The 26,737-nt window shown below is 44.4% G+C and overlaps 1 protein-coding gene across 12 annotated transcripts in view; it reads left to right on the forward strand.

Annotated features, from left to right (window-relative positions):
• ZNF638 (zinc finger protein 638) overlaps window positions 1-26,737 on the forward strand; it is a 64,520-nt gene that overhangs the window by 24,262 nt on the left and 13,521 nt on the right. For 10 of the 12 annotated variants that reach the window (XM_087736066.1, XM_087736072.1, XM_087736071.1 and 7 more), the window contains 18 exons: window positions 5,384-5,445; window positions 5,734-5,772; window positions 8,449-8,756; window positions 10,194-10,525; window positions 11,458-11,604; window positions 11,995-12,126; window positions 12,492-12,550; window positions 12,718-12,761; window positions 13,925-13,996; window positions 14,474-14,641; window positions 14,742-14,813; window positions 17,208-17,293; window positions 17,957-18,088; window positions 18,244-18,372; window positions 18,708-18,749; window positions 20,543-20,683; window positions 21,675-21,800; window positions 25,995-26,044. In XM_087736066.1, the coding sequence (XP_087592192.1) occupies window positions 5,384-5,445; window positions 5,734-5,772; window positions 8,449-8,756; window positions 10,194-10,525; window positions 11,458-11,604; window positions 11,995-12,126; window positions 12,492-12,550; window positions 12,718-12,761; window positions 13,925-13,996; window positions 14,474-14,641; window positions 14,742-14,813; window positions 17,208-17,293; window positions 17,957-18,088; window positions 18,244-18,372; window positions 18,708-18,749; window positions 20,543-20,683; window positions 21,675-21,800; window positions 25,995-26,044 (2,141 nt within the window). The remainder of the gene's footprint in view (window positions 1-5,383; window positions 5,446-5,733; window positions 5,773-8,448; window positions 8,757-10,193; window positions 10,526-11,457; window positions 11,605-11,994; window positions 12,127-12,491; window positions 12,551-12,717; window positions 12,762-13,924; window positions 13,997-14,473; window positions 14,642-14,741; window positions 14,814-17,207; window positions 17,294-17,956; window positions 18,089-18,243; window positions 18,373-18,707; window positions 18,750-20,542; window positions 20,684-21,674; window positions 21,801-25,994; window positions 26,045-26,737) is intronic. The other 2 variants (XM_087736065.1, XM_087736062.1) reach the window with 2 other exon arrangements.

Here is a 26,737-nt window from a genome sequence, read left to right on the forward strand (position 1 = left end):
CAAATGTTTTTACTAAAAATACTTCTTGACAAATTAGCCATGAAGTTTTCTGGGGAGATGCGAGGTGTTAACTCGCCCTAACGGCACTGCGGCGTAGCAGCTGGCGGTGCTCTCCAGACCAGCTCCGGTCCAGCTGCGACTACGCAGCCCTTCCTCCCTGTCGTGGCTGCTTCTGGCCCTGGCATGTATTAACTTTATTCTGAGTAGGATTTTTTGTCTTTACGTACACCTGCTGCTGCCTAGGCAGTTCAGGCTGTTTTGAGACCTCATGGAGCGAGCCGTGTTTAGACAACAGTGTTGCAAAATAACCAAGAGAGTGAGGGTTTTTTTTACTGCAAAAAATAAAAGTTTGTGTTAAGAAATGTCAGTCTTGTGTATTTGTGAATTCTGAAGAATGAGGAATTCCTTTTACTTTCAGGTTTACAGTTTGGTTTTACAAATAAAGTTGTCTTCTTTGGCTCAGTTGCATGGTTAAAGATGACCTAGATTTTTGTTTTTTGCCTTTAAAGTTGTGCTGAGCGTACAAAACAGTGCTTTCGAACGGGAAGAGAAGGGATGGGGAAACGATACAGTAAAAATCGCTAGTCGTGTGCGGTAGGGCTTGCGCTAGGAAATGGGTGTTTCGCACAGAGCAGAGATACTGTTTGCCACAAGGTTGTGAAATCTTAGGTGAAAAATAACTGACCAAGGTCATGGAAGAAGGTCCTTCAGAGGCTATGCAAAGACCCTCCGACGGCTCAAGGAGTCCTTGATGGTGGAGAAGAGGTGCTAGGTAAGGTCGATGGGCCTTTGGTCTCCCCAGCATGCCTGTAGATGAACCTGTAGAGTCTTCAGGAGCTGTCCTTAGGTCAAAGCGACTAGATGCGATGATTCCTGGTGTGCGGTACCACGTTGTAACAAGCAGTTTAAGAGTGCTGCGTTATAAACAGATGCCTTTGTAACGCAGCAAGTTGGGAAGAAAGTAGGCAAGCAAAGCGGGTAACGTGAAGCAAGAACGGATGAAGATGATGAAAGACACCGAATGAGGAAGACCTTCTCTTTATTCAGCGCTTGCAGATACTGGATATCTGAAAAACAGAGTTTCAACAGTGTTAAAATGGTGGATTCCAAGTTCAGATGATTCACAATGACGAGCTGTCTTTTTTTGTAGATTCTTTTAATCCAGTCTTGTCCTGAAGCACAAACTCTAGGAGCCATCTTCTTGCCAAGGTTGAAGCGCAAGCTGCGTTGCCTGTCGGAGGAGAGCTCAAGCGCCTTACCTGCCATTTTAATAAATAAATGCCAGTATTACGGCTGGGTGTGAGACCCAGCTCCTGCTCCCGGAGCGTCAGCCTGCCTCTGAAGCTACGTGACCATCGGTGGCCAAGGCTTCGTATTTGCATCACCTGAACTGTATCCCCCTTGTTCTTTCCGCTCGCCTCTCCCATAACCGCAGCGAAACACTGGCTGAGTTTTGGCTTGGAGTGGAAAACGCTTCTGCTGTTCCCCGAAGCATCCCAGCAGTTCTTCCCGTAGCTCTGTCTTCTTACGATTCTAACTTGCTTAATTAATGAGGTCCGATGAAATCAAAGCTGCAGATTACCTTGAGACAGATGTCTGCAGTATATCAAAATACAAAGTTCTGTTTTGAGTGTCATACAGCTAAGCAAGTAACTGTATTTTCTAGGTCTTCTGTAATCTGAAAAGAATCCTGAACACCTCTTCAACAGAACTACTTACGCGTATTCGAAGGTGACTTTTTTGCTAATACACTGTTCAGAAGTTAAAATATCTTCCATCCGTATGGCATAGCTATTGTAGATCTGTCAAAAAAAAATTTTTTTTAGATGTTAAAAAAATTTTTTTTTTAGGCTTTGAAACATTTTTGATAAGGCGTGTGGATAATCCGGGTGTGCAGTGGTAGTCGGCAGGTCAGCGGCTGCGGGGCAGGCTGCCTGCGGTCCAGGGCTGAATGTGAAGAGTCCCTCAGCTGTTTCCTGCAATAGACTTTGGAACGACTCTGCTCAGCATTTCTTTGCCTATCAAAACCGTGCGCTGGACCTTTAGCAGCAGGTGGTGGGAGCCTCCGTTATTTGGCGATGGCTCCAGCCACCTGGGTTGGGTCTCGGTGAGGTGTTTGCTCAGAGGTGAGCTGGGAGAAGGGCTGCTTTTTCAATCTACGGCGCGGCTTCAGACACGGCTATCTGTGGTCCTCCAGTTGGGTATCAGCTCTAACAGACTACGTGGCTGTCTGAAATATTGTGGGTTTGTGGTAAACCATGATTACCGTGGACTTGGAAGCTAGTTGTTGTTGGAGCAGCATCAGAAACGTGAAAGATCTGTCCTTATTTTTATCTTGTGTTAGGAAGGTTTCGGTAGCTTTGTCAGTTGGCTGTACACAATACTGCGTTAGAAGAAAAGGTACGTAGGAAAGGTGGGCTTTTTGAGCTTTAAAAAATTAATTTGGAAAATTAATTGACGCTAAGGTGACTTGCTGATCTGGAAGGTGTTCTCTAAACTCGTGTATTTGTGTCCTGCAATGTTTTTTCAGGGAAGAGTGCCCAATTCTGCCCTTAGTTAGAGGGAACCTTACCGCAGTGTTGTCTTCTTTCAAATATATTTACAAAACCTCCAACATATTGAAACATTTCATAAATATTTCACAGAGCAGCTTCATTTTCAACTGGAAATTGTGGATGTGTTGGAATAATAAAGTGTGATTTCTCTGTCTTCAAACACATGTCACTTTTGGAACAAAGTAGGTTTGCAATATTGCCAGCATGAGGGATCATTTACTGTGTGTTACAAATTTTGCTTTCTGGCTTAAATAGATTTAAAGCGAGGGTGACGTCTTCTTGGGCTTTAAGTTGCATGGAGTCATGGGGACTCATTGCCTTCCACAGAGAAACGGACTTACGATTCCTTTGCTGAAGTAAGGGGACAAAACGGGGTCTACTCCATTTTACTGCTGTTTTTCCTACGCGATACCTTGCTGTGAGACCAGCACGAACAAGTGCCGGTGCTATCCCTGTGTCTTACCGTTGTCCTGCTGTTGGCGAGTTTGGAGGCTGGAGACGCCGTGCTCCGTCGGCTGCTTCTTCGGGACCTTTTTGGTGGTGGTGCACACGTGGGAGGAGACGTGCCGGGCGTGCGGAATTAGCCGAGAGGGGTGCTGGTCCCCAGGCCGTCGGGTTGTGGGGCAGCCGTGCCGCTGCCGCCGTGGGAAACCGGCTGCAAGCGGAGGTGATGGAGTGCTTGTGCTGGGAAGGGGAAGGATCCTCTCTGGGGACAGGCTTGCCAGAGGGAGCGGAGGATTTCTGAAGACTGAGAAGGGCGAGGAATTAATCACAAAGGAGGAATATGCATAAATCGAGACTCCTGTAATTCTGTGAAATGCAAGAGGGCATTGGCATAACGAAGACTTGAAGAAGAAAAGAATGTTGCGTTTGTTAGGGAGCAGAATATCTCTTTGTAGGCCTGCCAGTCTCGTTGGTGCTCGTTGGACCGGTAGCTAAAGACGCTTGGAAGCAAAACGGCCTCCGCCGGCCCTCGCGGGCGCTGCGCACACTTCCCTCGGTTGGGACCACGGCAGTGGGCTGTGCGAAGCCCAATTTCCTTTCGTTTCCACAAGCTAATTCGTTTTAGCCCTTGAGTATGGGTTTTCTTTTTCCTAACTTGCAGACTCTAGAAGAATAGCGTTCTTAAGAATGGGATTGCTTAGTAATGGCATGTTATCGGGGGGGGGAAGCGCGTAACGGTGAATCGCGTGCTCTCTTCGCTTGTGTGCACGCCGTGTGTTCACTGTGCACGCAGGCCTGCAGCCGCAAGTGGCTTTGTCAGTCTGCCCTTCGACTCTTCATGCTTTGGTTCCCTGGTGAGGCCAACGCACGGGGTCTTCTGAGGAAGATTTTTCTGACTTTATTTGAACATTAGAATGTTTTCGTGAACACAGCCGGTAAAATCCTTCAATGCCTTTCTGAGATTGGTTAATCGGTATATCTGTGTCTTCAGGAAACGATAAGTCTTGTGCTTAAAATATATTTTAATGTCTTTAAAACCCACGGTTTTTGTATGTGGAGTATAAATAGCTTGGGTAGCTGTCTCGTAACACGTTGCGGTGTTGATAGGCTGATACGGTAAGTGCGAGGAGCAAGCTGTTTTCACACGTTCTCTGTGCTGCCAAAATGCACAAAACTGACTGTGCCCAGGTCCCATTAGTTGTTCCACTTCGTGGGCTTCGAGTAAACCATCGCCAGCTTTTCTTCTAACCGGCGTGTTCCGCATTGCTGTCAATAAACGAGAGGGTTTGATGCCGCAGCTACGCGCTGTACAGGCTTTTTGTCTTTTTATAAACCAGCACGCGCTTAGAAAAAGTGATATGTGATTTCACAACTGCAAATTATTTTATGAAGCCTTGCCTGTCACTTGCGTTATTCAGCCATCATTACCTATTTTAAAATATTAAAGCAGCTGGAAGTTGGTTTTTTAAGGGTGCTTAGTAATTGTTGTTGATGACGTGATACCTTACAGCTTCAGACCATGCAACGTCTCTTCTCGACAGCAAACCGACTACGGCAGTCGCTTTCGCTAGCAGGTCGGATTACTTTCATCATAACAGCACTGGAATAAAGCCTTCAGGCATAGTTTCCCATGCTGGGGACTGGTTCTGTGTTTACAGTTAAGCCTGTGCTTAAGTATATTTCAAGATTGAGGGCTTGCGTTGCACTTCTGGATTTGTCTCGTGCTTAACCCATCAGTTATTCCCAAGTAAAACTTCTGATACCGTTTTTTTTAATATAAAAAAAAAAAAAAATCTGCGTGTGCGTGAAAATGTCATCAGACTTTTTGACTGACCTTTAGCTGTAACGTTATTGGGAGTGAATGTTCTTGGGCTGAAGGCATGAGAAGTCACGCCTCTGTAGAAATGATATTTGGCTTAAAGGTTCCCTGTTGCGTCGGGTTCTCTGACTTACGCAGCTGAATTTGTGGGGTGTGTGTGCACCAGTCTGACAATCTGTGAAGACTGCTAATAGTTTCTTTTCTTTTAAGATAGCCGGCTGTTGGATCAACCTGCTGCACTGGAAGTGTGGTGACAACAACCCAGTGTGTTGCTGGAAGAAACAGATTCATTGAATACCATGCATTTTGTTCCGCTTCCACTTAGATTCCTTTGTGTGCTTTAAGAGCCTTTCATAATCATTACGTATTGTCATCTTTTGCATAAAGAGTAATAATTAGAAGTGAGAAATTTGACCTCGACATAAGACCATTTGTTAGGTAAAATTTGATGGAAGGTAAAGCTTGATGGAAGGTAAAATATGACAACACATAACTAGAAATTGTGGTCAAATGGTAACATTTTACACGCTAATCGGATGTCTCTGGATGTCTTTTCTCCAATTAGGACTGGATTCTGCATCAGAACACTCCATCTCACATTGAAAGCTGCCGCCAGTTACGTCAACAGTAAGGGATCTGTTTAAAAAGTTCGCTTAGTGTAAAAAGTGTGTTCTGTGCATGCACGTAGGCTGTGGAAACGTACTTGCCAGAGCTCCGTAATGAGGATTGTCCGCATCCGAGCGCTGCTCTGAATTGGCTTTAGACCGTTAGGGCAAAAGGTGAACTGGCGCTCGGTGCTGCTGGGGCCCCGAACGGGAACGTTTCTCTGTAAAAGCTACTGCATGCGAGCAAAAACTGCGTTCGGGTGGCAAATTCAGCTGCTTCACTGACGGTCGTATTTTTAACGTTTAACAGATACCCTGATTGGAACCCTGAGTCTCAGTCTTCGAAGAGGTAACTGCTTTTTGATTACAGGTTGTTTTTAATTTGTTGCTATTATAAACATGGTAATTAATGCAATTAATTTTCCTGTTTTGCTGACTGGCAGGCTCTATTAGTGGTGTCATATTGTCGCTGCAAAATCGCGTGGGGACTTTTTGTGGGTGTTGTCCTACGTTTGTTTAATAACACGAGTGGCACGGTATCCGAGATTCTTTCACAAGGATGAGAGTCGAGTCTGTAGAAAAGTCTGAGTACCGATATTGTCGGCAGCCTCCCCTTGGACCTCTCCTCCAACCGTGCCTCAGTTAGTCGTGAGTTACTGGGTGTGATACAAGGGTAACCGAGCGAGACTGGCCAGCGTTAGAGCACGGATTGAACTGCGCGAGTGATTTCTGACTTCTACGCTTCATCTGTTTTCCAGTTCAGCCACTCCTGTTGGCAGCTTGAAGCCCGTTCGCCGGCAGGCGTGCTCGTGTTAGCTCTTACTTCAGACTCCTCAGTCCCTAGATCCCTTGGGGAGCTGCGTGATCGCAACTTGAAAAACCACTGGAATTCATGAACTCATGTCTGTTCTGTCCTTGCAAAGTATGCTGTTTACTATGAATTTTTTAAAAACACACCCTGTGGGCTAATTCTACTTGAATCTCAGCAGGATTGGATTATCTTACTGGTTCAGCACTTGTACCTATTTCAACTTGCATACAAATAGGGATGACAGGACTTTAAGTCTTGCTAGATTTTCCTGTGACTTTCTGTTAATTAGTTTGACGTACTTCCCGAGAAGCTAACTATTCAGTTTACAAAAAAGAGCCAGAAAGCTGGATATGTAGGTCAGGTTAATTTGCAGAGTGCACCTGAGGTCTCTCCATGTTAATAAAAAAGGAGAAATAAAACTTTAAAGAGAGAAATGAAACAAATAAACTTTTGAAACTTTCACAAAGAGAATAATGATACTTTAAAACCTCAGACTGACATTGCTGTCGAGTGCTGCCGGTGCCCTGCACGGCCCAGCAAAGGGAACTGCTCGTAGCTGGGGGAACTTCATAAACTGGTGCAGTCTTTAATAGCACTTTTTGTGAGTGGGGGATCTTCCGTGCTTGCAGGTGGGGCAGGAGTTGTCTTGTAGGGTGGTGCTTTCCCAGATCCTTCCCGATGACAGCAGGGCTCCAGCCGGCAGCGGTAGGACGCAGCCGTAGGCTCTCGGCGAGCCTGGATGCCCAGAGCCGCTCGGCACAGTCGCGGAGCGAGCTTGCCGTGTGCTGTTACCGCTCCGGGAAATCACTTCACAGCGTTTGCTTTTTATAAAGTGCGCTGGTTTGTCGATACATTCAAACGTTTTTATTGGGCGCAGGAATAATGGGGTTTATATAGATTTTTAACGATGTTTGAAACTTGCTAATTAAGTAACGCTGTGAGACGTTGCTACGTGGGGCGGGTTGGAGGAACGTTTAGGAGACCCGAGGTTGTTCGCCTGTCCTCATGGAGCTGCTGGCCAGAAAGGTTGGCAGCAGCTGCCTCGGTTGCTTGCCCTCCCCTTCTGCTGGTGCCAGTTGTCAATCCTCTCTCCTTAACCTATTTCATCTCAAAGGAACTTTGCTCAAAGGCTTAAACATTAATAACGGGGCTCGACGTGGTGATTCATCAAGCGCTGATGCTCTAGATGACCTTTAACAAACTTAGACACTTCTCACTTGAAATGTGAACTTCTCTTCCGTGTTGCGTTAGGAGACTTGTGTATTTTAGTTGTCCAGTCTAGTTGACTTGTCGTCCCAGTAAGTCCAGTTGTACTGGGCATACAGGCCGTGTCAGTTATTCCCCCGTGTCCCTTTTAGTTTTGCTGCTGTAATTACTAGTGCGTAAGCCGAAGGATGTGCTGCATCCGTGGCTTCTTCCAGTTTCAGATCTCAAAGGTGCTGCGTCTGCTCTACGCAGTTCTGAGTGCCGGTGCAGTGTATCTTTGGCATCAAAGAATTCGGTATGGGCTAAAAAATTGGACAAGTGTTCAGCTGTAACACGCTGGCCTGCCACCTGCCGAGCTCCTAAAAACGTTCTGGATATTTAAGCGTATACTCAGTGCGTTTTCAGGGTTTTCCCTTTTACTCCTGGGATCTGTCCTGTCAGGGTTTTCCTGTGCCTACCACTTCCCGTGTCTCGAAGAGGGTCTGTTTCTCTCATGGGTCTCTTCACTGTTACTTCTTTCCATGTTTTTCATCAATTTAACATCTCTAGGTAGCCTAAGTATGCAGGGGGTGTATATTTATGTAGTCCTCTCAAGTCTCTCCCTCAGCCTCAGTCAGTCTTTTAGACATAACGTCTCAAGGTTGCTTACTTCCAAACTAAAGTCGGAAGAAGCAAGGGAAGTCTCTTAGTTCGTTACTCTTTCATGTATCCTTTTCCTCTTCCTATTATTTTTTCGTAGCGCTGCAGCTTGTAACTTCAGTTTTCTTTATGGCTCTCTCTTGTTCCATGCAGGTTTTTCTCTCCTGCTCGCTGCTTCTCGGTTCTGTCTATCTATCCTAAATTCATATTGGAACCACGTTACCAGTATGTTAAGTGTGTTTGTTAACAAATTAGACTCTAAACTTTGTCGGTGTTCGTTCTTTTTTGCAGAAAGTCTGTTTCAGCAGATTCGGGGTAATTATTCTGTTCTGCCTTCTCAAAACTCATTATATGCCTTTATTCTGGTAGAAATGCTGGTGATAGGAAAGAAAACCAGACCCCGAAGCGTCGTTCCAACTCTGCCAGCCCCAGTCCCAGGCGTTCGAGGGTCGCAGGCTCTGGCTATGTTCTTCGCCGATCACGATCGAGATCCAGGAGCCCTGGCCGCTTCAGGCCAACAAGGCCAAGAAGTCGAAGCCCGCGGCAGATGCGACGACGTAGCCCCAGGCACAGGTCAAGGTCACCGCAGCGATCGAGAAATCCACTGAGAACTAGTCCGCGACCTCAGAGATCTTCCAGTAATGACTGGTCATCAAGGAGGTCAACCCGATCTCAAGGTAAAGGGTGGATACGTGCTGCCAGATTGAAACTGCCTTTCATTTCAGGAAAACTGGGTTGATTTCAAGAGGCTTCTCTGTCTGGGTGTCACCTAGGCATTTTTCATAGCAAAATACTGTTCTTAAAAACAACTTTTCCTTTTGCTGTTGCTTTGTGAGAAGTGTGCTTAGAAAAAAATGGGCATTTGAAAAGGTCTGAAGTCTTCCTTACCGCGGGTCAGGAATTGGTTGATCGTGTCAAATTGAACAAGGGTCTGTTCCAAGCGTGCTCGGTTTTTAAACCCTAAGGATAGTCAAGAATTGAAAACAACTGAAGGGTCTCCTTCCTTCAGCATCAAAAAAAGTAGTTCTGCAAAGGTGGTATAGGTGAGGAGAAGGAAAACGGGACGCTCAGAAGCTGCGTTGAATGGAGGTGCGTTTTACAAGGAGAGCATGGTGCTCTGAAAGAGTTGTGTTGAGATAGGAGCATGGTACGTGAAAGGCTTTCAACGAAACGTCCTTCGTGACAGTTCAGTTCGTTGCACCATTTTGTGCCTCTCCCTTCAGCTTACTTCCTCCGGTTTGCAGTTCTAGGAAATTTTACGTAAACTCGGTCAGTTCCAGGTAGTTCATTTTGAGCTCCGTCTCTGGCTCAAATACCCGTTTGTTTGGAGCTTTTGTTTCTTTTTAAATTCTGAAGAGAAAAAAAAAAAGAGGAAATTTAAAAGGTTGATTATTTTTCTTTGCTCTGTATACTGTGGCTATGTTGTTTGTATGCTTTCAGAAAATTAAGAGGTACTGAGCTCTTGTGGGAAAGAAGGCTAGGTGAAAAGTTGTGAAGGGACAGGCAGTTTCAAAGAGATCTTAAGGGTAACACGCAAGCCATTTTAATGTAGAAGAATGAGGGGAAGTGGCAATTAATAACCAAAATATAAATTTTCCACAGAAAGAAAGCGTACAGGAAATTAATGTTGTATCAGATCGTTAAAGAATAATTTAACACATCAGTCTGTAGGACAAAGAGCAAGACAGAGAAGGATACAGGATTTAGCAGAAGGCATCAAGATAGTAAGTACTGCTGTGCCTCAGTATGCGAGAGGAAGATCAGTCTTGAAAACGTTTCTTTTCTTACATTCCCTGACACACAAAATTAAACAATCATTCTTTTGCTCCAGCCGTTAGGGTCTTTGTAGATATCGTTGCCAGTGTCACGTTGGCAGTTGAACTAAAAATGTCAAGTTACAGGACGGCACGGTGAAAATAGTACTGAGGTCTGTTATTATTTATAGGCCATCTCTGCTAGAGTGTGATTAAGATTCTCGAACTTCAGCGAATCTCAAGCTTGAATCGGGAGTGGGTGGTGAAACTGGAACTGTAGAAACCCAAACAGCACTATATGTACGCTTTCTTTTAAAAACTGACAGACAAAACCCAGTTTGTGTTCCCTTCCGCTCACAGACAGAAAGGCAGCTCTGGAGGCAGTAGTGAAAAGTTTGGGACCTGGCTTTGTAGCAGAGTTCAATAAACATAAGTCACTTCAAGCAGCTGGGCAAGGAGCTTCGGGATCGGGAAAATCACCACCCTCTCATGGACCCTTAGGGAAGACGCCTGGAAATATGAAGAAGCCGCTGAAAACAAGCGTTTCTCCAAAGGCTTTGAAGAAAGACGTGCCTGGGTCAAGTTCTTCATCTCCTGAAACTGATGATTTACCCCAAAGCAAAGAAATGGAAGAGGATGAGGAAGATTTATCCACAGGAACCGGTGGACCTCATCCTACTCCTTATAATAGGGTGAGTTTCTTCATGTTTTTCTCTGTGACGTTAAGAACGTGGTTAGTGTCTCATGTCGGGGGGTCACTTGTGGAAAGATGAACCGTTCCGTTCGCTGCTTCTGTGCAATAGTGACGGCCGTCTTCGTGCGAAGGTTTGCTGCCTGCAGGCAAGCATGGTAATTTACACAGCGAGGATTTTCTAACGGATGTGAAGCAGAACTTCTCTAGTGCTTTCCAACAGCAGAAGGAAATGTCCATTAACTTTGGGTTCTTGTTCTACTGGGCACTTGTGTAAAGTGTGAGTGATGAGCTCTGTTTGGAGGAGCTTATTGTGGAAAAAAAAGTAACGGATAGGAGGCAGAAAGCGTTCATTTTGCCCTGCCAAGCAAAAAAGACGGGCAGAGAAATTTATTACTCTTGTAGTAAGAAGGAGATTAAGCCAGCGTTGTCTTCGTCCCCCATACTGACTATTGGGATCCCTTAGAAGCACTGCCGATAAACCAGATCTGTGTTCGGTTACTGCCGGATCGTTGAGGAAGACGCAGTCATCCTCGGTCGTTTCTAGCCTGTGAGTGATACGCAAAGAGGGCATTGCCCAGTGCCGGTGAAAGCTCATAGGTAGTGCAGAAAGGAAAGCAGTGGAATTGTGCAGCTCCTTGCCCAGACGACTGGAATTGTGTAGATCTGTAGCACTTGATAAAAACAAAAAGGTTGTATTGTGTTACTTGGTGATCCTATGCCATGTCTTCTCATAACCGAAGGCTGAGACAGAGTAGTAGAACAACAGAATTGTGGCTCTGTCCTTGTGCTAAAAAGCAAAAAACTCAAAATGCCACCATGAACTAAGCAGTCTGTCTACTTTGAAGTGGTTTTTATTACGGATTCTTTTTTCTTCCTTTTGCTGGACTTGACTTGGAAAGTGTTTATTTCTGTTTTGTTCTCACTTTGTAGCTGTTGAGAGAGGAATTGCTGAGTTGTGGGACAGTCCTTCAAATATCTGATTTACCAGATGATGGCTTTTCAGATCAAGATATTAAGAAAATCGTTCAGCCATTTGGCAAAGTTAGCGATCTCATTGTACTTCGCTCTAGAAACGAGGTAAGTTTTCCCGTAGAAAGTTTTTGTGTCAGAATGCAAAAGGAATTGTCAAGCAATGAAAAAGCGCAGCGTTTGGATCCTCAGCTGAACGCAGGATGAGGCTTCCTGAACAGTTTGTCATTAAAGATCACATACGGGATCTTGGAATAGCTGGGAATCTTAACTTCATAAAATCAGTCTTGCTTGCTACTCGGGTCTTAAATGTTAGAGGAAGTAGGATGCTTTATGTATAATGCTGAAATCCAGACTTTTTTGCCCAACTTGGCATGAACTTAGGGAGAGAGAAGTGCATGCAGTTCTGTCGTGAGCAGGTTTGCTAAGGAACAATTGCAGTGAATTGGATCTTGTGTCTGTACTATAAACAACGACCGAAAGCGCCGTTTATTTCAGGCCTTCTTGGAAATGAACTACAAAGAAGCCGTGATAGCCGCTGTGAAATACGGTGAAACTGTGCCAGTGCTGGTAAATGGGAAACGGGTGAAAATAAGCGTAGCAGAAAAGCCAAAAGCATCTCCTGGCCAGGTAAGCGGCCTGGTGGTGAGCAACGCCACACTCTGTGTGTAGCTTGGTATTTTGCTCCAAAACTCGATGCTCTCCAGAAAAATAGATCTAGTAGCTCTAATTTGTTTTTAATTTTTCCTTTTCATAAACAGCAGTCTAAAACAAATACGCAAATGCACTTCCTAAGGCCAGCTTTCCATTTTTCTTGATTAAATTTGCTATTTGTGAATAGTGTCAGTTTGACAAACAGTGAAAGATACAACCTATAGTAATACATATACTTAGTTACTATTATTAATTATTATTACTGTTTTTTGTGTATATATATGCATGTATAAATAAAGTTTAAATGATGCAGTAAAAGTTTTTCTTTCTGTCCGTTCCAGGCCAAAATGAATATAAAAAAACTGGCTCAGAATATTAAAAAAGTTGCACCGAGTACAAAGTAAGTGTTGCCATTACGTGCATTAGTGTTAGTTATACCGATCGGAAACCAGATGGGTTCATATCGGTTTGGTTTCTTGTGTTTTACTGGTTTTGAGCTTTTTTAGCTTTTAGTATTCATTAATTGTCTTTACAACTGATTTTTCTTCGTTTTTTTTTTTTTCTCAGAAAAGATCAGAACACCACCGCTAAGACAACTAAATCCATGACAGGTAAGGTTTTGGTTACCTTTTATCTGATGATGCCTCTGTTACTGCCTTCCCTCTTTGTTCCCATTGCTTTGTTTTTATGTGAGTGCTTTTCATAACAGTGACTGAAAGCAAGTTCAGAGAGCTACAAGAAAACGTCTGGTTTATACTTTCAAGTGTCTTCCCTTTCATGCCACCCTATCTTTCTTTCTTTAAAAAACCCACAAAACCAACCCTCAAGTAGCAATAAAAAAACCCCACCTTGACTCGCGCTAATGCTCTGTAATTGTAAATGTTTGCCCCATCTGTTGAAGATAAGCGCGGCACTTTGGGCTCCGTAAAATGAGCGTAATTCTTCAAGTTGACTTGAAGCCTAACGTATAATGTATTTAACATTCCCTTTCACAGTTAGTGCTAGTGCTTCCCGGTGTCTGACGTTCCTTGGACCTTCCAGATGCTTCGAAATTTCTGCCCTGGTCTTCTATCGATCCTGACAGAAATGATTTCAGTTACTCTTATTACGTGGTCTGGCAGAAGAACTTGTATGTCATGCTGTCAGAGAAGAACTTTTTTTTTTTAAATTAGTACTTCAATGGAAACAAGACAAACTTCAGTAAATACATCCAGAGCCAATGAAACTTTACAAAAATTTGGTATTATTAAGACATTGGAAATAACAGCCACATCGGGTTTTGTTGCTTGTTTTATTGGCTTTCATGAGCAATTTTCTGAGCAAAGTTAGGGACCAGACGTTATTTTGATGGGAAATCGTGCTTTTTAAAGACGTGTTGGTCTTGATCCATTCGTCAGCATGGTCCTTTCTGAAGCCAGTTTCCAGAATGGAATTAAGATTCATATAACAGTGCGTTTCAGAGCTGTCTCGTGGATGGAAACCGTGAATTGTTTACAGTCATTTAAGAGAAAGCACAAACTTCTGCAGGAGCAAGGTTTTGTCACCAGAATCCTAAACAAATTCACATGAGATACTCTACTTCATGGCTCTCATTCAGGCATTTGTGGGAATTAACTTACGGTTTAGGTTTTGGTTTTTTTTTTTTTTTTTGTCATACCTGTTGAATTTGTGCAGATTAAACTATTTATGTATTTTTATACTCTTACTCCACAAATAAAAGATTTAAGCAATAAGCATTTCTACTGACTGACTTGGTTTTGGATATTTTATGTAGGTAAAAAAGAAAGGACTAAGAAATTGCCAGTGACAGGAGATAGTAAGATCAAGAAAACTTCAAATACTGCGGGTAAGACAAATGAGAATTTTTACTTTTTACTTGGAAAACACACACAGGTGCTTTTCCATCCCCTTCCCCCCCCAGCCTTTCCAGAACAGATATTAAGGGAGTGCGAGTCCATGCTTTTCACACCTTTTGCTGGGCTTGCTAATGCAGTCGATTGTTTGATAGGCAAGCAGCCTTCTTGCTCCTCATGACTGGGCGAATGCGGTGAAAATCAGCGCTGTTTGTAGAACTAGAACAGCAAAGAACCAGGGAAGGGAGATGAGGTTGGGGAAGCAGAGCCTTGCACATAACCACAGCCATGCGCTTGTTTTGCAAAGCTTTTCCTGTACGTGCGTTTTCTGCCGGTTTGTAACGAGGGGCAGGAATTTGGATCTGAATGTCTGGCAGAAAAATGTATAGTGTAGTTCATTCTTCTTTTGCAAATCGATTACTTTAATATATTGAAATGAAGAATGCTTTTTTTCTGCTGTTACCTACCAGCACAATCTATAGATGAAGACCTTCAGAGCTCAACAGAAGCCGAAATGGAAGTTGGGGAGACTAAGCTGGCAGACCCAAAGAACATTACCGAAGGGGACAGAGTTACGGAGGCTGTGCAGACAGGAGAGGCTCAGTCCAAAGCCGTGACTAATCCTGCGCCTGTCCTAGGTAATTCTGTACGACAACGTTGTTTTTAAGTTACTTTGCTAGTTGAAAGTTATGTGAAGTTTAACATTGTGATGTCTTCTCAAATGTATTTGTTTTTTAGAGAAAGTTGCACAGATGCCTCAGGTGGCGGCGTTGGATGTGGACGAGTTTAATGAAGCTTTAATTGATCAAGGTAAATTGCGAGCTGACAGGTTTCTGTCTTAAACCTCTCTGCTGTTGTGAACTAGATGAGAATGCTTTTGAGGCCAGGAAATTAAGATGACACAGGATATCAGAAAAGAAAATCTGTTCAAATAGGTTCGCTAACTGAAAAATAAAGCAACAGCTCATCATGATGACTGAAGTGGCTAAAAACATCCAAGATCTACATCTTTCAGCGGACATAGTTTTTTTACCTAGACCTTTTCCGTGTGACATGGGGACTGTTATTTACAGCCCGTTAGAGCCAAGGATTCAGGCTTTCTGTGTCCTGTTTACAGCTCCACCGCTAATTCTTTTAATCTCAGTTGCCTGCTAGAGCAGGTTCAGTAGATGCTATTTTTCCCCATATTTTATAACTGATTACAATAGAATAGACTATTTCAGTTGGAAGGGGCCTGCAACCATCATCTAGTCCAACTGCCTGACCAATTTAGGGCTGACCAAAAGTTAAAGCACGTTGTTAAGGGCTTTGTCCAAAGGCCTCTTAAACACTGACAGGCTTGGGGCATCGGCCGCCTCTCCAGGAAGCCCGTTCCAGGGTTTGACCACCCTCTCGGTAAAGAAATGCTTCCTCATGTCCAGTCTAAACTTCCCCTGGTGCAGCTTTGAGCCATTCCCAAGCTCCCTGGATCCCAGGGAGAAGAGCTCAGCACCTCCCTCTCCATGTCCGCTCCTCAGGGAGCCAGGAGGTCGCTCCTCAGCCTCCTTCCCTCCCAAGGAGACAAGCCCAGCGCTGAATACGGCAGGGCAATTCCCTCTCCTGGCCGGCTGGCCATGCTGTGCTTGCCCTCTTGGGCACCCTGCTGGCTCCTGTCGAGCCTGCTGCCGACCAGCACCCCAGGTCCCTTTCTGCAGGGCTGCTCTCCAGCCACTCCTCTCCCAGTTTATACTCGTGCCTGGTGTTACTCCATCCTGGGTGCGGAATCCGGCATTTCGACTTGTTAAATCTCATCCCGTTAAGGCTGCCCAGTGCTCCAATCTGTCTAGATCCCTCTGCAAGGCCTCCTGTCCCTCAAGAGAGTCAGCAGCACCTCCCAGTTTGGTATCATCAGCAGCCTTGCTCATGGGGCTTTCAGCTCCTGCATCCGGGCCATTGATAAAAGGATCGAACAGAACTGGCCCTGAATGGAGCTCGGAGGAGCACCGCTGGTGACCGGTCGCCAGCCAGATGTAGCCTCATTCACTCCAACCCTTGGAGCCTCCCAGTTCAGCCAGTTCTTCACCAGTGCACCGTGAACCTGCTCATCCCACAGCTGGACAGCTTGTCCAGAAGGGTGCTGAGAGGGACAGGCTCAGAAGCCTCACTAAAATCCAGAAAAACTACATCCACCACCTTCCCGTCAGCCACTGGGCGGGTGGCCTTACCGTAGAAGGACATCAAATTGGTTAAACAGGGCTTTCCCTTTGTGAGCCCGGGTTGGCTGTGCCTGATGATTGCGTTGGTCTTTAAATCCCTTTCAGTAGTTCCCGGTGTAATCTCCATAATTTTTCCAGGCGCCGAGGTTAGACTCACACGTCTGTGGTTCCCTGGGTCTTCCCTCACGCCCTTTTTGTGGGTGGGAATAGCGTTGGCCAGCTTCCAGGCCGCAGGGACCTCCCCAGGCTGCCAAGACCTGTGCTAGATGATGGAGAGGGGTCCTGCCGTGACGTCCGCCAGCTCCGTCAGAGCTCTGGGAGGAATCCCGTCAGGCCCCGAGGTCTCGCGAACGTTCACCTGATAGAGCTGTATTAGTAACAGGCCGATTCATGACAGGCTTTGTTTTAAACGCAGCGTAAGTGTATATTAATTCTCAGTTGCTAGGCACGTGATGGTGGTGATACGGCGAGGCTGTAGTTGCCAAACCTGTTAGAGGTAGGCAGAAACATTTTACAGAAGCGATTCTCCTTTCCCGGAGCTCGCTTGCCCCCTGTGATTGCTGTTTTCCTCTTTGCTGCCCTCTGCATTTTTCTGAGCCTCTCACGTGGCACGGTGGACTTCTCCCAGGAAAAAGAAAGAAAAGACAGATTGTGCGGACACACGCTGGGCACCTCCGTAGTCCCAGGGTGCCCACAAGAACGCCTTGTGGTTACGATTATTCAGCCGATAAGGCCTTAACGTAAGCGAAGTCTTTGCATCTTAATTGAGGGATTTTAATTATTTTATCCCTAGTTTAAACCGTTCTCTCTGGAAGCCTTTATGTAACGCTGTATGTGTCTCACCAACGTCATTTGTCGCTGTAAGCTTAAAGGAAGGAATATTTCATTTTTCGCAATGACGGTCGTGATAAAATGGAATGCAAGAAGTTCTTAAAACTCTGCAGTATTCAAAGAATTCGCTGAACTACAAAACTAACCCACTCTTTTTTTTTTTTTTCCCTCCCTTTAGAAGCTCCGATAGCGACCACGAAGAGTGAAGAGTCAACAGAAGCAGCTGGCAAGGTCAGGCTGAAGGTGCTCGAGTCTGTGGGAGTTGTAAGCACGCGCTCTGTGCTGCTTCCAAGCGTTGGTGTGCTGTCTGAAAACCTCCGGTTCAAATCCCCTGCCTGTTAAGTTCTTGTGAGATACAGCGAATGGTTTATTTTCTCCTCGCTGTTTGGGATTTGATAGACCTCTGCCATTTCAGGGTTTGTTAGCTACGCCAAACCTCCTTTGTGCGCTGATCGGCTGCGTTGCCCTCCTGGGGGTTCCCTCTCTTTCGGTGCAGCACGTGCACACAGGGCCCCGCGGTATTTGATGCGTGGGCCTGGCGTGGATATAAAGCGGTGGCGTCATTACAGGGGGCTTTGGTTTGCATTTTTGATGAGGTAGCGTGAGACAACCTAAGGTTTGTGCAGAATTAGCTTAGAGGTAGCTACATCCATAATTAAGCGGTAATTAAGGTGGATTACGTGACATAATCAGAGAAAAGGGTTAAAAAAAAATTGTTTAATGTGCTTTGCTACTAAACCCTGCAAAAGCTTGAATGGTCTTTGGTTTTGACGTAATTGCAAGTATTATAACGTGCTTTTAAGCAAATGCTTCATTCAGTTTAATGGTGGTTTTACATAGCAAAAATCAATGCCCCCTTCAGGAAAACAGCAGTTTTGCTTTAGAGTTGAAGAAATATCAGTAATATTTACTTCCATTTGATTCCAGGAGCTTGATGATATCTGCGTGGTTCTTATTTCAAACTTGCCTGAGAAAGGATATTCTGTTGAGGAAGTTTCCAACCTCGCAAAGCCATTTGGGGGACTGAAGGACGTCCTCATTTTATCATCGCATAAAAAGGTATTTTAATCGGTATTTAGTAGCGTTTCTACCTAGCGAAGCAGCAAATGTGCTTTTAACAAATGCAAATGCGATAATGTAGCGTGGCAAGCATGGATGTGAGATGCTTTTGATAAATTACAATTTTTTAAAAAAAATTTTTGTTTCTTTAAAAGGCATATCTTGAAATAAATAGAAAGTCTGCGGATTCCATGGTTAAATTTTACACCTGCTTTCCAATGACGCTGGATGGAAATCAGCTCTGCATCAACATGGTGCCTCAGTATAAGACTATAAAAGATGAAGTAAGTAATAAAATATACTGAAATTCTAGGAAATGTGATAACGTTTCAGTACAGAGCAGGGTGTTGTATTTAAGCTGACTTTTATACACTGCCTGTTTCGTGCATTCTGATGGTGTGCTCTGTCGAGGGCTGATTCTGTTAAATGTCTTTTGGGCCCCGGTCTCCTGATGTGAGAATAATGCAGATGTCAGAAGCGCTGGTGCTGTTGTTTTGATTAATAAAGCAGAAACTAAAAAGCTGGGAGTCAGTGGCTGCCAGTTAGCTGCTGCTAGTGAAGCTTTATTTTAAGGTTCAAATCTTAAAATGTCCTTTTTTTTTTTTTTTTTTTTTTTAAGGAAGCGATATTTACTGCTATAATTAAAGATTCTGACCCTAAGGTAAGTTGCTGGCAATGTAACTTTTCCTCCACGTGCTATCAAAATACGTTACTTTGAATGGGAATTAGTGTCCTTCGTACTGAAATATTAGCTAATTGAATCATTATCTAAGCTTTCTCTTGAATTAAATGTTAATGTATGTTTTCGTGGGCGAATGAGCAGGGAATAGCATGAATAAATGTTCGCGCAGTTTAGCTCCGTGAGGCATGAAGTGCAGGGGATGAAACATTGAAGAGGAGCCCTTGGAGACCCTCTCCTTCTGTTACGTCCTTTTCGTGTTCTAACAACGAGCTGCTGACCGCTGTAGCTTGGAGGATATGCAGTGTTTGCCTGGGTATGATGCCACCCGTTTTCCCAGCGTGTTTTATAGGCAGATATTTTGGTTTAACTGTCAAAACTACCTCCCGTAGCAGTAGTAGTAGCAGTGCGTCTCCCTTATTATCCCTCCTCTTCCTTCGCTGCACACAGCGCAAGCTGGCAGTTGACGTATGAAGGGTTTTTATGCAGTTGTGGGTAGGCAGAGGTTAATGAAATGATAGCTTTTATGTCTTGCTTCTGTGAAAAGCATTTTCAGGATATTCTTGATAGAGGGTCAGTCATTGGGTCTGAATGTGCCTGGGCTTAAGCAGCTGGCACAAGAGCTTCACGAGAGTGACTTTAAGAAAAGCAGAAGGTAGTTGTATTTGTTTAAAAAGCATATTGCCAAGAGCCCTGCTGACAACAAATCGCTTTCCAAGAAACCCAAGAGGCTTGAATTTTCAGTGGCAAACGGCGGGGGGATATCTGCTTTCTCCTGCGGATCGTTGTTTGGCGCCGGCAGACCCATCTGAGCACCTACTGCCAACACCCCTGCTGCCCTATCCTACTGCTGCTTCTGGTCTGCTTGTGGGGGAATATTTATTTTCTGTTCCTGGTAAAATCATGAATAATGGAAGAAAACCTTAACGATTCTATGATTCTACCAAAACCATACCAGACCTGGAGCGGGGGGGACTCTTCCTTGTTGGGAGAGAGCGTTGTCTTTCGAAAAGACACACAGCTTTCAGGTATTTTAAGATAAGACTAAGATTTCAGAAGTCTGTTAGTGCCTTTGGACTTTGTGTCCCAGGGCCCTGCCCTTTGATGCAGCACAAAATGTTTGGTGCCAGGGTTCAGCCTGCGGTCCTGCCGGCGGCTTTCCCTTCCCCGTCAGCCCCCTCCTGCTCGGGAGAGGCTCACGGTCTGCTTCAGAGCCCGTCCCGCGGCGGTGGCGATAACTCCGCTTGGAAACTGAGAAACACAAGAAATGATATTTGACCAAGGATCTTCCTGTTATTACAGACTGATCAAACCAAACGCCAACTTAAAAACCAGGATTGGAGCCTTTCGGATAGGTTTCTGTGCCTTGACCAATTCATAATCTGACTAGATAGTGTCTGCTTTTGAAAATACCAAGTTTTATTTAAACTTCAGCTGTATTTTGCAGTGTTCTTAAAGAGACTTACTAGTCAAAAAAAAAAAAATTAAAACGCTCAGCTTGATCCTTTTACGTTTGTTATTCTTTACTGGGAAGTATAGCTGGTTCTTTTGATGTACTGCATAGAAAACTGGAAAATCTGCTGTGAATGTGAAAATGTGAACGTTGAATGCGTGTGAACGCTATTTTTTGGTAAGACGGATACGTGTGAATGCTGGTTTTTGGTAAGACCTGAGTGATACAGCAGCTTTCTGTGGGGCTTTTCTAACCTAGGTCAGTAGTCGCTAATAGAGCGTGTTACAAAGTTAAAGCAAGTTTGGTCATCGCTTTTCTTCAGGTAAATACTGAAACGATACAGAGCCAGTTTGTGCATCTCGGGAACTTGCCAGATGATGGCTACAGAGAACTTGAAGTAGTTTGTGTGGGACTTCGGTTTGGAAAAGTAGATCATTATGTCGTACTGAAGAATAAAAACAAGGTAAGTAGGTTTTTTTTCTATGGTGCAAAGTACCACGTTAGGGAAACAAAAATAAAACCCCCATTTTTTTCCTCTCCCAGTACCAAGAATGTTCTGCTAATGAGAGATCAAACTTTCTGACTCTCTCCCGCTCATCCTGAACAAGAAAATAGTTCGTCTTATTTCTTAGGGACAGTGGGAAAGAAAAAAAAAAAAAACGCGAACCTGACCAAACTTTTGGCTGTTACCTAGCCTGACCGATACAAGAAGAGTTTGGTGAGCACTGAAAGTAAAGCTTCCCACCTGGCTGGGAAAATTATTGACCTTTGACAGTAGAGGTGTAAGTGGGGGACAATAAGTTCCCGTTTTGTAGGAGACTTGGGGGGAAAAAACCTGTGTTGGTATGAGCAGTGCAAATGTCAGAATTGCTGCGATTACTTTTTGCTTTGGGACACTTCAAAATGTAGTGACTTGATTTTCAGTTTTTTAGGTTTTGATTTTTTTAAATGTTGCTGTTTTTGCACTTAACGTGGGATTTTTATTTTATGAACTAGATTTAAGTCACCATGTGTACATGTATATTTTAATGATTAAAATGCGGTTGTGCTCCCATTATTATGAGGTATTTTAAGTGTCCAGCTGCTAATAAACCGTAAAACGGGTGAAGATGCTTTTAAGAAAAAGGTGGTATTTTTCTGTAGCCGGGAGGTGGGACACGTGGGTAGGGGAGCTCCAGGCTCCGCTGTTGTGCGATGGAGTTCTTTATTTAGTTCTAAAGATAATTCCAACCGGGAGAGATTTCCTCCTTCAGCCTCGCACTGTTCTCCCTATGCAAGATCATAGGATTTAACAAAAACATGGTGCTTATGGCTAATTTAAAATGAAGGTGTTGAGACCCTTCAGAAATACTAGATATCCCGTGCTGCACCAGCTTAATTTATTAAACTTGTTCTGCAGTAGTGAAGCAAGATAAAGTGACAGTTATTCGAAGCTTGTGCTTGTTTTCTCATAGGCGATTCTGCAGCTGGATAGCCCCAAGTCAGCCAGGTCGATGTACAGCTTCCTGAAGCAGTACCCCTACAACATGGGTGAGCATACGTTGACCTGTACGCTGTCACCCAGCGGAGAGGCTGCCGAGGTAAGACGTCTTCTTTTCAAGAATACGTTATTTTTCTGGAGTAGAACCACCTTTCCACGAAGGGCAGCTCATGGTGACAACATCAGTGTTTCCTTCACTGTTTGCTGTCATCGTGGATGAGAACTGGATCGGTCTGCGTTCTGGGATGTGGCATAGGTGTGAAAGTATGTGTTGCTGTTTGCTTTTCTTTTGTATCTTTCTCTATTTTACAAACATACATAGAATCTCTTTCATCTCCACCGGTGAAAGTATTCCTTAATGAAAGGTGAAGGGAAAAAGGAAGAAAGGAGGAAAGCAGCTGTTTAGTACTGGTTAGAAAAGGATTGATAATTGAAATTAGTAGAGGTTTTTTCTCATCTAGTTTGATTCATCTTTAGCAGTTCATCTGCTTCAGTCCTCCTGGTCCAGACTCAGTTGCCCTGTCAGCACTGGTCTGTGTGCCCACAGCTGCTTCCACCTTCTCTCTTACAAATGACCTCGGTATGGAGCAGCTCCCAGTTGGCTTCTGGGGATTTGCTGAAGGAACGGCAAGCTGCACCGCTGAACGCCAGAGAGGAGGGAGCTTAGTGCATGTTGCATTGGATAGATAAAGAGCTTTAAGCAAGAAACGCGAACGTTAGCCGCATGCCAATAGTGTTCTGGCTTCCAAAGTGGGGAAGGCGAGTCCACCGCGGCCCCTCTCACAGCCCGGAGGTAAAGTGCTGTTGACTCAGCACTCAAACACGAGGATTTTTTTATTTGGCTGGTTCTGCACGCCCTCGCCTTCTCCTTTTTCAGTTCCTTTCTCATGTCCTGACCCAACAAAATAATTCCAATATTTGTCCGGTGAGCGACTCTCCATCTCTTGCCACATCTTCCAAACTCTTTATTGTCGGGAGATGCAGGTTGGCTTTTATTCCTCTGAATTCCAGCCAGGTTTGTTCGTCAAAGTTCGTACATAACTGAGAGAACAGGGGCCAGCTAACCAGTTCGATGCGAAGTGTATATGGTCGAGATTGAGACCAAAATGTGTATTAGGGTTTTTTGGGGTTTTGTTGGTTTTTTTTGCAGATTTTTTTCTTTTTTAATGATTATCCATGTGCGTTCCATTCTTGGAGCGCTCATTCCCTGCGTGTTGTAGTTCCTTGTCAGTGGCGGGACTTTGGGATGCCATTCCAACAAGAGGATGTGCCTGCAGGGGCAGGGCATCTTAAGGTTTTTTTTTCCCTTCACTTCTATTCATCACAGGGGAAAGTTTTTTAACTTCAGTTGCCCAAAGATAACAAGGGCAGCAGTCCATTGCTTCAACAGGGAGGGAGAAAAGCCACCCAGACGCATACTTCTGCTTACCATGCTGAGAACGCGGTCGGTATTATTTGCGCTGAGCATCACGATGAATTTCAGCTTTTTTTTTTTTTTTATAAAAGAACAGGTTGCGTACTGATCGTTGGCTTGCGCTGTAGTTTGTTCTCTATTGTATTGTCGATTTCGTCTGCTTTTTTGAAAAGCATCCTTATTTACAAAGTCTGTAGGGCAGCTGTACTGTGTTGAGGATTTCAGGTTTTAAAGACTTACTGTGTCAGCAGAGGTTTTAGGTGTACGTTTCTGGTAGGGCTCTCCCGCGATAGTTGTCGAGTTGCATCTGCGATGGTTTAGGACGTACAACGATGCACAACCAGATGTGATCTGGGCACACGTGTTTTTCGAGCGGATTCATCGTGCCCCTATCCAAGTAAATCAGCGGTTCCTGGGCAGGTGCAGAGCCTAGCCTGTGTAAAATCAGGTAGGTTTTTACCTTTCTTTTTTACCTTTGAAATGTCGGCAGAGGTGCGGTGGTCAGCCTGCCCTCCCAGCTCTTCCCACCCCGTGGTTCTGGGCCTTTGTCCGTGGCCGAAGGGCCGTGGTTTGTTTGTTAGGAGCGACCCTCCCGTTAGGTTTCAACCAGCCTAGAGTCAATATAACAATGCTGAAAATGCTTCGTAATTACGTATTTGATTCAGAGAACCGGTTTAACTTTCCGTATGTAAGGTGAACTTCTGATGTGGGGTGGGGACCCGCTGCAGGCGAGGTGCCGATAGCTAAACCCTGGTGAGCGCGGGTGCGTAGGGTGCTCTTTTCTCCTCTCCCAGATGCAAGAGCCTGGATTCGATGTTCCAAGAGTTTTTCTCTCTCTGCTCTGTCCCGTTGCAGGGCCGATTCTCCCCATCGCTGACTCTCTTTGTATAGGACGAAATAGGCGCTTCTTCCAAGCCACTTTATTTTGTATTTCAGTTTGTATAGTGAGCTTCAGATCGTTTTAAAGAACATAAATTATAATTGCGTTTGTTGATGTCAGATGCATTTAAGAGTAATATCTTTTATTAGACTAAGTTTGTAGCTGAAGAAGATAACCAGATCTTCGGCTTATGAGCTTTTTCTCAAGTCTAGAAAATGTAAGTAATAAGGTTAGCACTGAAAATAGCAAAATCTCATTCATTAAAGTGCTCAAGCTAAGGAATGTCTGTCCAGGATGCGTTGTGGGAGCACTTTGTGATGCAAATCCGCTTTTTATAGCTGTTCCCTATATCTTGTGTAGCAAGAGAATAACGTGCCTTTGTCGCTATAAATGTTTCATCAGAGCAGAGTTCAATGCCAACAAAGAATGGCATTCACACTCTGTTTTCAAAATAATATTTCTTTCCAGCTGCGCCCTTTGGGTGATACAGGGTGCTTGTCTGATTTAGAGAGGCTGGCCAGCCAGATAGCAGTAACTGGTGCCAGTGGCACAGTAACAGCAGTAATGGAAGTGCTCGCTTAGTCGCATTATAGTTTTGTGTCCGTAATTTTGCTGATGGTGTCTGTTGAATACTGCTGAAATAACAGAAGCGGGGGGAAGCTCCCGTAACAGTGCAGGAGGATGTGCAACTGGAGCGCAGGATCCTGGAGCGTGGCTGCAGCCGGTGTCCTTCCAGTCTTGGTCAACGCGGCTGTCGGCTTTTGCACAAATGTTAAAATAAATCTGTACTCTGGAGATACAGATAAAAATAAAGCTTAGGAGTGTATCCAAGATGGAGAGAGAAATGCCTGGTCACGCTGATAGGTGGGAAAACGGAGTTCTTCCATCCGTTCTTCTTCACTGCGTTTTGGGTCTGTTCTCTCTTCTCCATCGTCCCGGTTGTGGTGCCAGAACCAGGGTTCTACGCCTGGGTGCCGTAGGAACACTAAGCGCGTAGCTCCGTTTGCCGTAAGCTATTTTCTCTGGAAGCCTTTCATTCAGAAGCTAGTCTGAAGGAAAACCCAAATCATTTTTAATTCATTATAACATGTTCAGATTACTTTTGGCACTTATCTCTGGAATGGATGTTTTTAGAAAGGGAAAACTGAAGGCTTTTGGAATTATGTGCATAAATAAAAGATTAACGTGAATTCTGTGTGCACTGAATTTATCTCATGTTCTTTCTAATAGTGATAGTCTTCAAATTAGTTTGTCGAATGCCTTCAGAAAAGAGAGGGAGATTTCAACACTGAGTTTTTAAAGGGTTTTTTTTGATTGCTTGGACCTAGGCCACTCACGGTGAGAGCTGCAGAGCTTGCATCGTGTGTGGGTGTCTTTTTTCCAGAAGACATTATTTCACATTTATTCGACAAGTTTATTCTACATAACAGGAGGCAGAAAGGTATAGTCACCCTACAAGAAACAAATGCTACATTAGCAGGTTTTAAGGGATGGAAACTGTAGATAATTGCTTGTCTTGGAATGTAATTTGCCTTTAGAAAAGGTGTGCCGTGTGCTGTGTAACCCTTACCTGTCGGGCTGGCTGCGTTCAGCCCGAGCGCCGCGGCCGTCGGCACCCGCACCGGTACAGAAAGGAGGTGCTCTCCGGGAAAAGGTGCGTTTAACATCCCTCTCCCTCAAACGTACCACAGCCTAAAAGCTAATTCTGCTCAAAACCACGACGGCTCTGAAGGCGAGACGAACAAACGAGTGGTGTGCCACGTCTTCTGTCTGGCCAACTTCTAGTAAAATCTGTTCCGCTGCCACGCACTTTTATTTGTCATCTTAGGAAATACGTGTCCTGTGGGGAACGGTTTTAGAACAGTTGGCTGTCATTTGATCTTTCAGGTGATGCATGCCTAAACCTGGGTTCGTGGTGTTATTAATTAGCTGGGTTATGCAAATTCTGTGCCGATGCTTCTGGAAGTCATCGATACTGAACCCTGATCTTTGCCTTTCAGGCTGAAGTTGTGAAAAAAGAAGTGAAGAAGGAGGAACCGAGCAAAGGAAGGTATGCCTTTCACGTATTTAAGGTTTTTTTAAATTTATCTGTGTTGTTCGTGGAATGCGTATCCGCGACGGGGCAGATTGCTGAGCCATCTCCCTAACTAAGCTTGACGAAAGGGCGCGCCGTGAGCTCCATCCGCTGTTACCCGCTGTGCCTGCCTTCGGGCTGCTGTGTGGTCCGTGTCTGCGGGACGTGCGGCGTGCCGCTGGAGAGCTGTAACGTTTGTGATCTCTTTGAAATCCGGGGCTTTCAAAGAACGTGGACAAATGGGGTGGAATCCCGTTTTCTGTGTAGTTTGTTGAGTTGTTACTGTTTTACTAATTGTGGCCAGGATTTTACCACAGGTCCTGGAAAGTATGTTTGGAAATACATGTTGGTAAGACAATTTTTTGTTGTATTTAACCATGAAGGGATTGCTTTATTTCATCCTACGGCGCTTTTCTCTGTCAGAGCATCTGGCTCTATTGTTTCTGTTTCCAAATGCTAAAAATAAACTGAAACTTCCTTGTTTAACTTATTAACATTGCCTTCGTGCTGTGATACAGGTCCCTGAACTGATTTAAAAAAAATGTTTAGATGCTATATTTACATCAGAACCTAGAAATGAGAAATGCTGGTTTTGGTACGTTCCATTTAAAGTTGTTTTACGGACGTTGCTTGTAGTAAAATTTCTAATTGTGGAGTAACTATTTGTTG

This window comes from Nipponia nippon, unplaced genomic scaffold, assembly GCF_047370975.1.
Source record: "Nipponia nippon isolate SJK-2023a ecotype South Korea unplaced genomic scaffold, ASM4737097v1 scaffold_6, whole genome shotgun sequence".
Lineage (NCBI taxonomy): Eukaryota > Metazoa > Chordata > Aves > Pelecaniformes > Threskiornithidae > Nipponia > Nipponia nippon.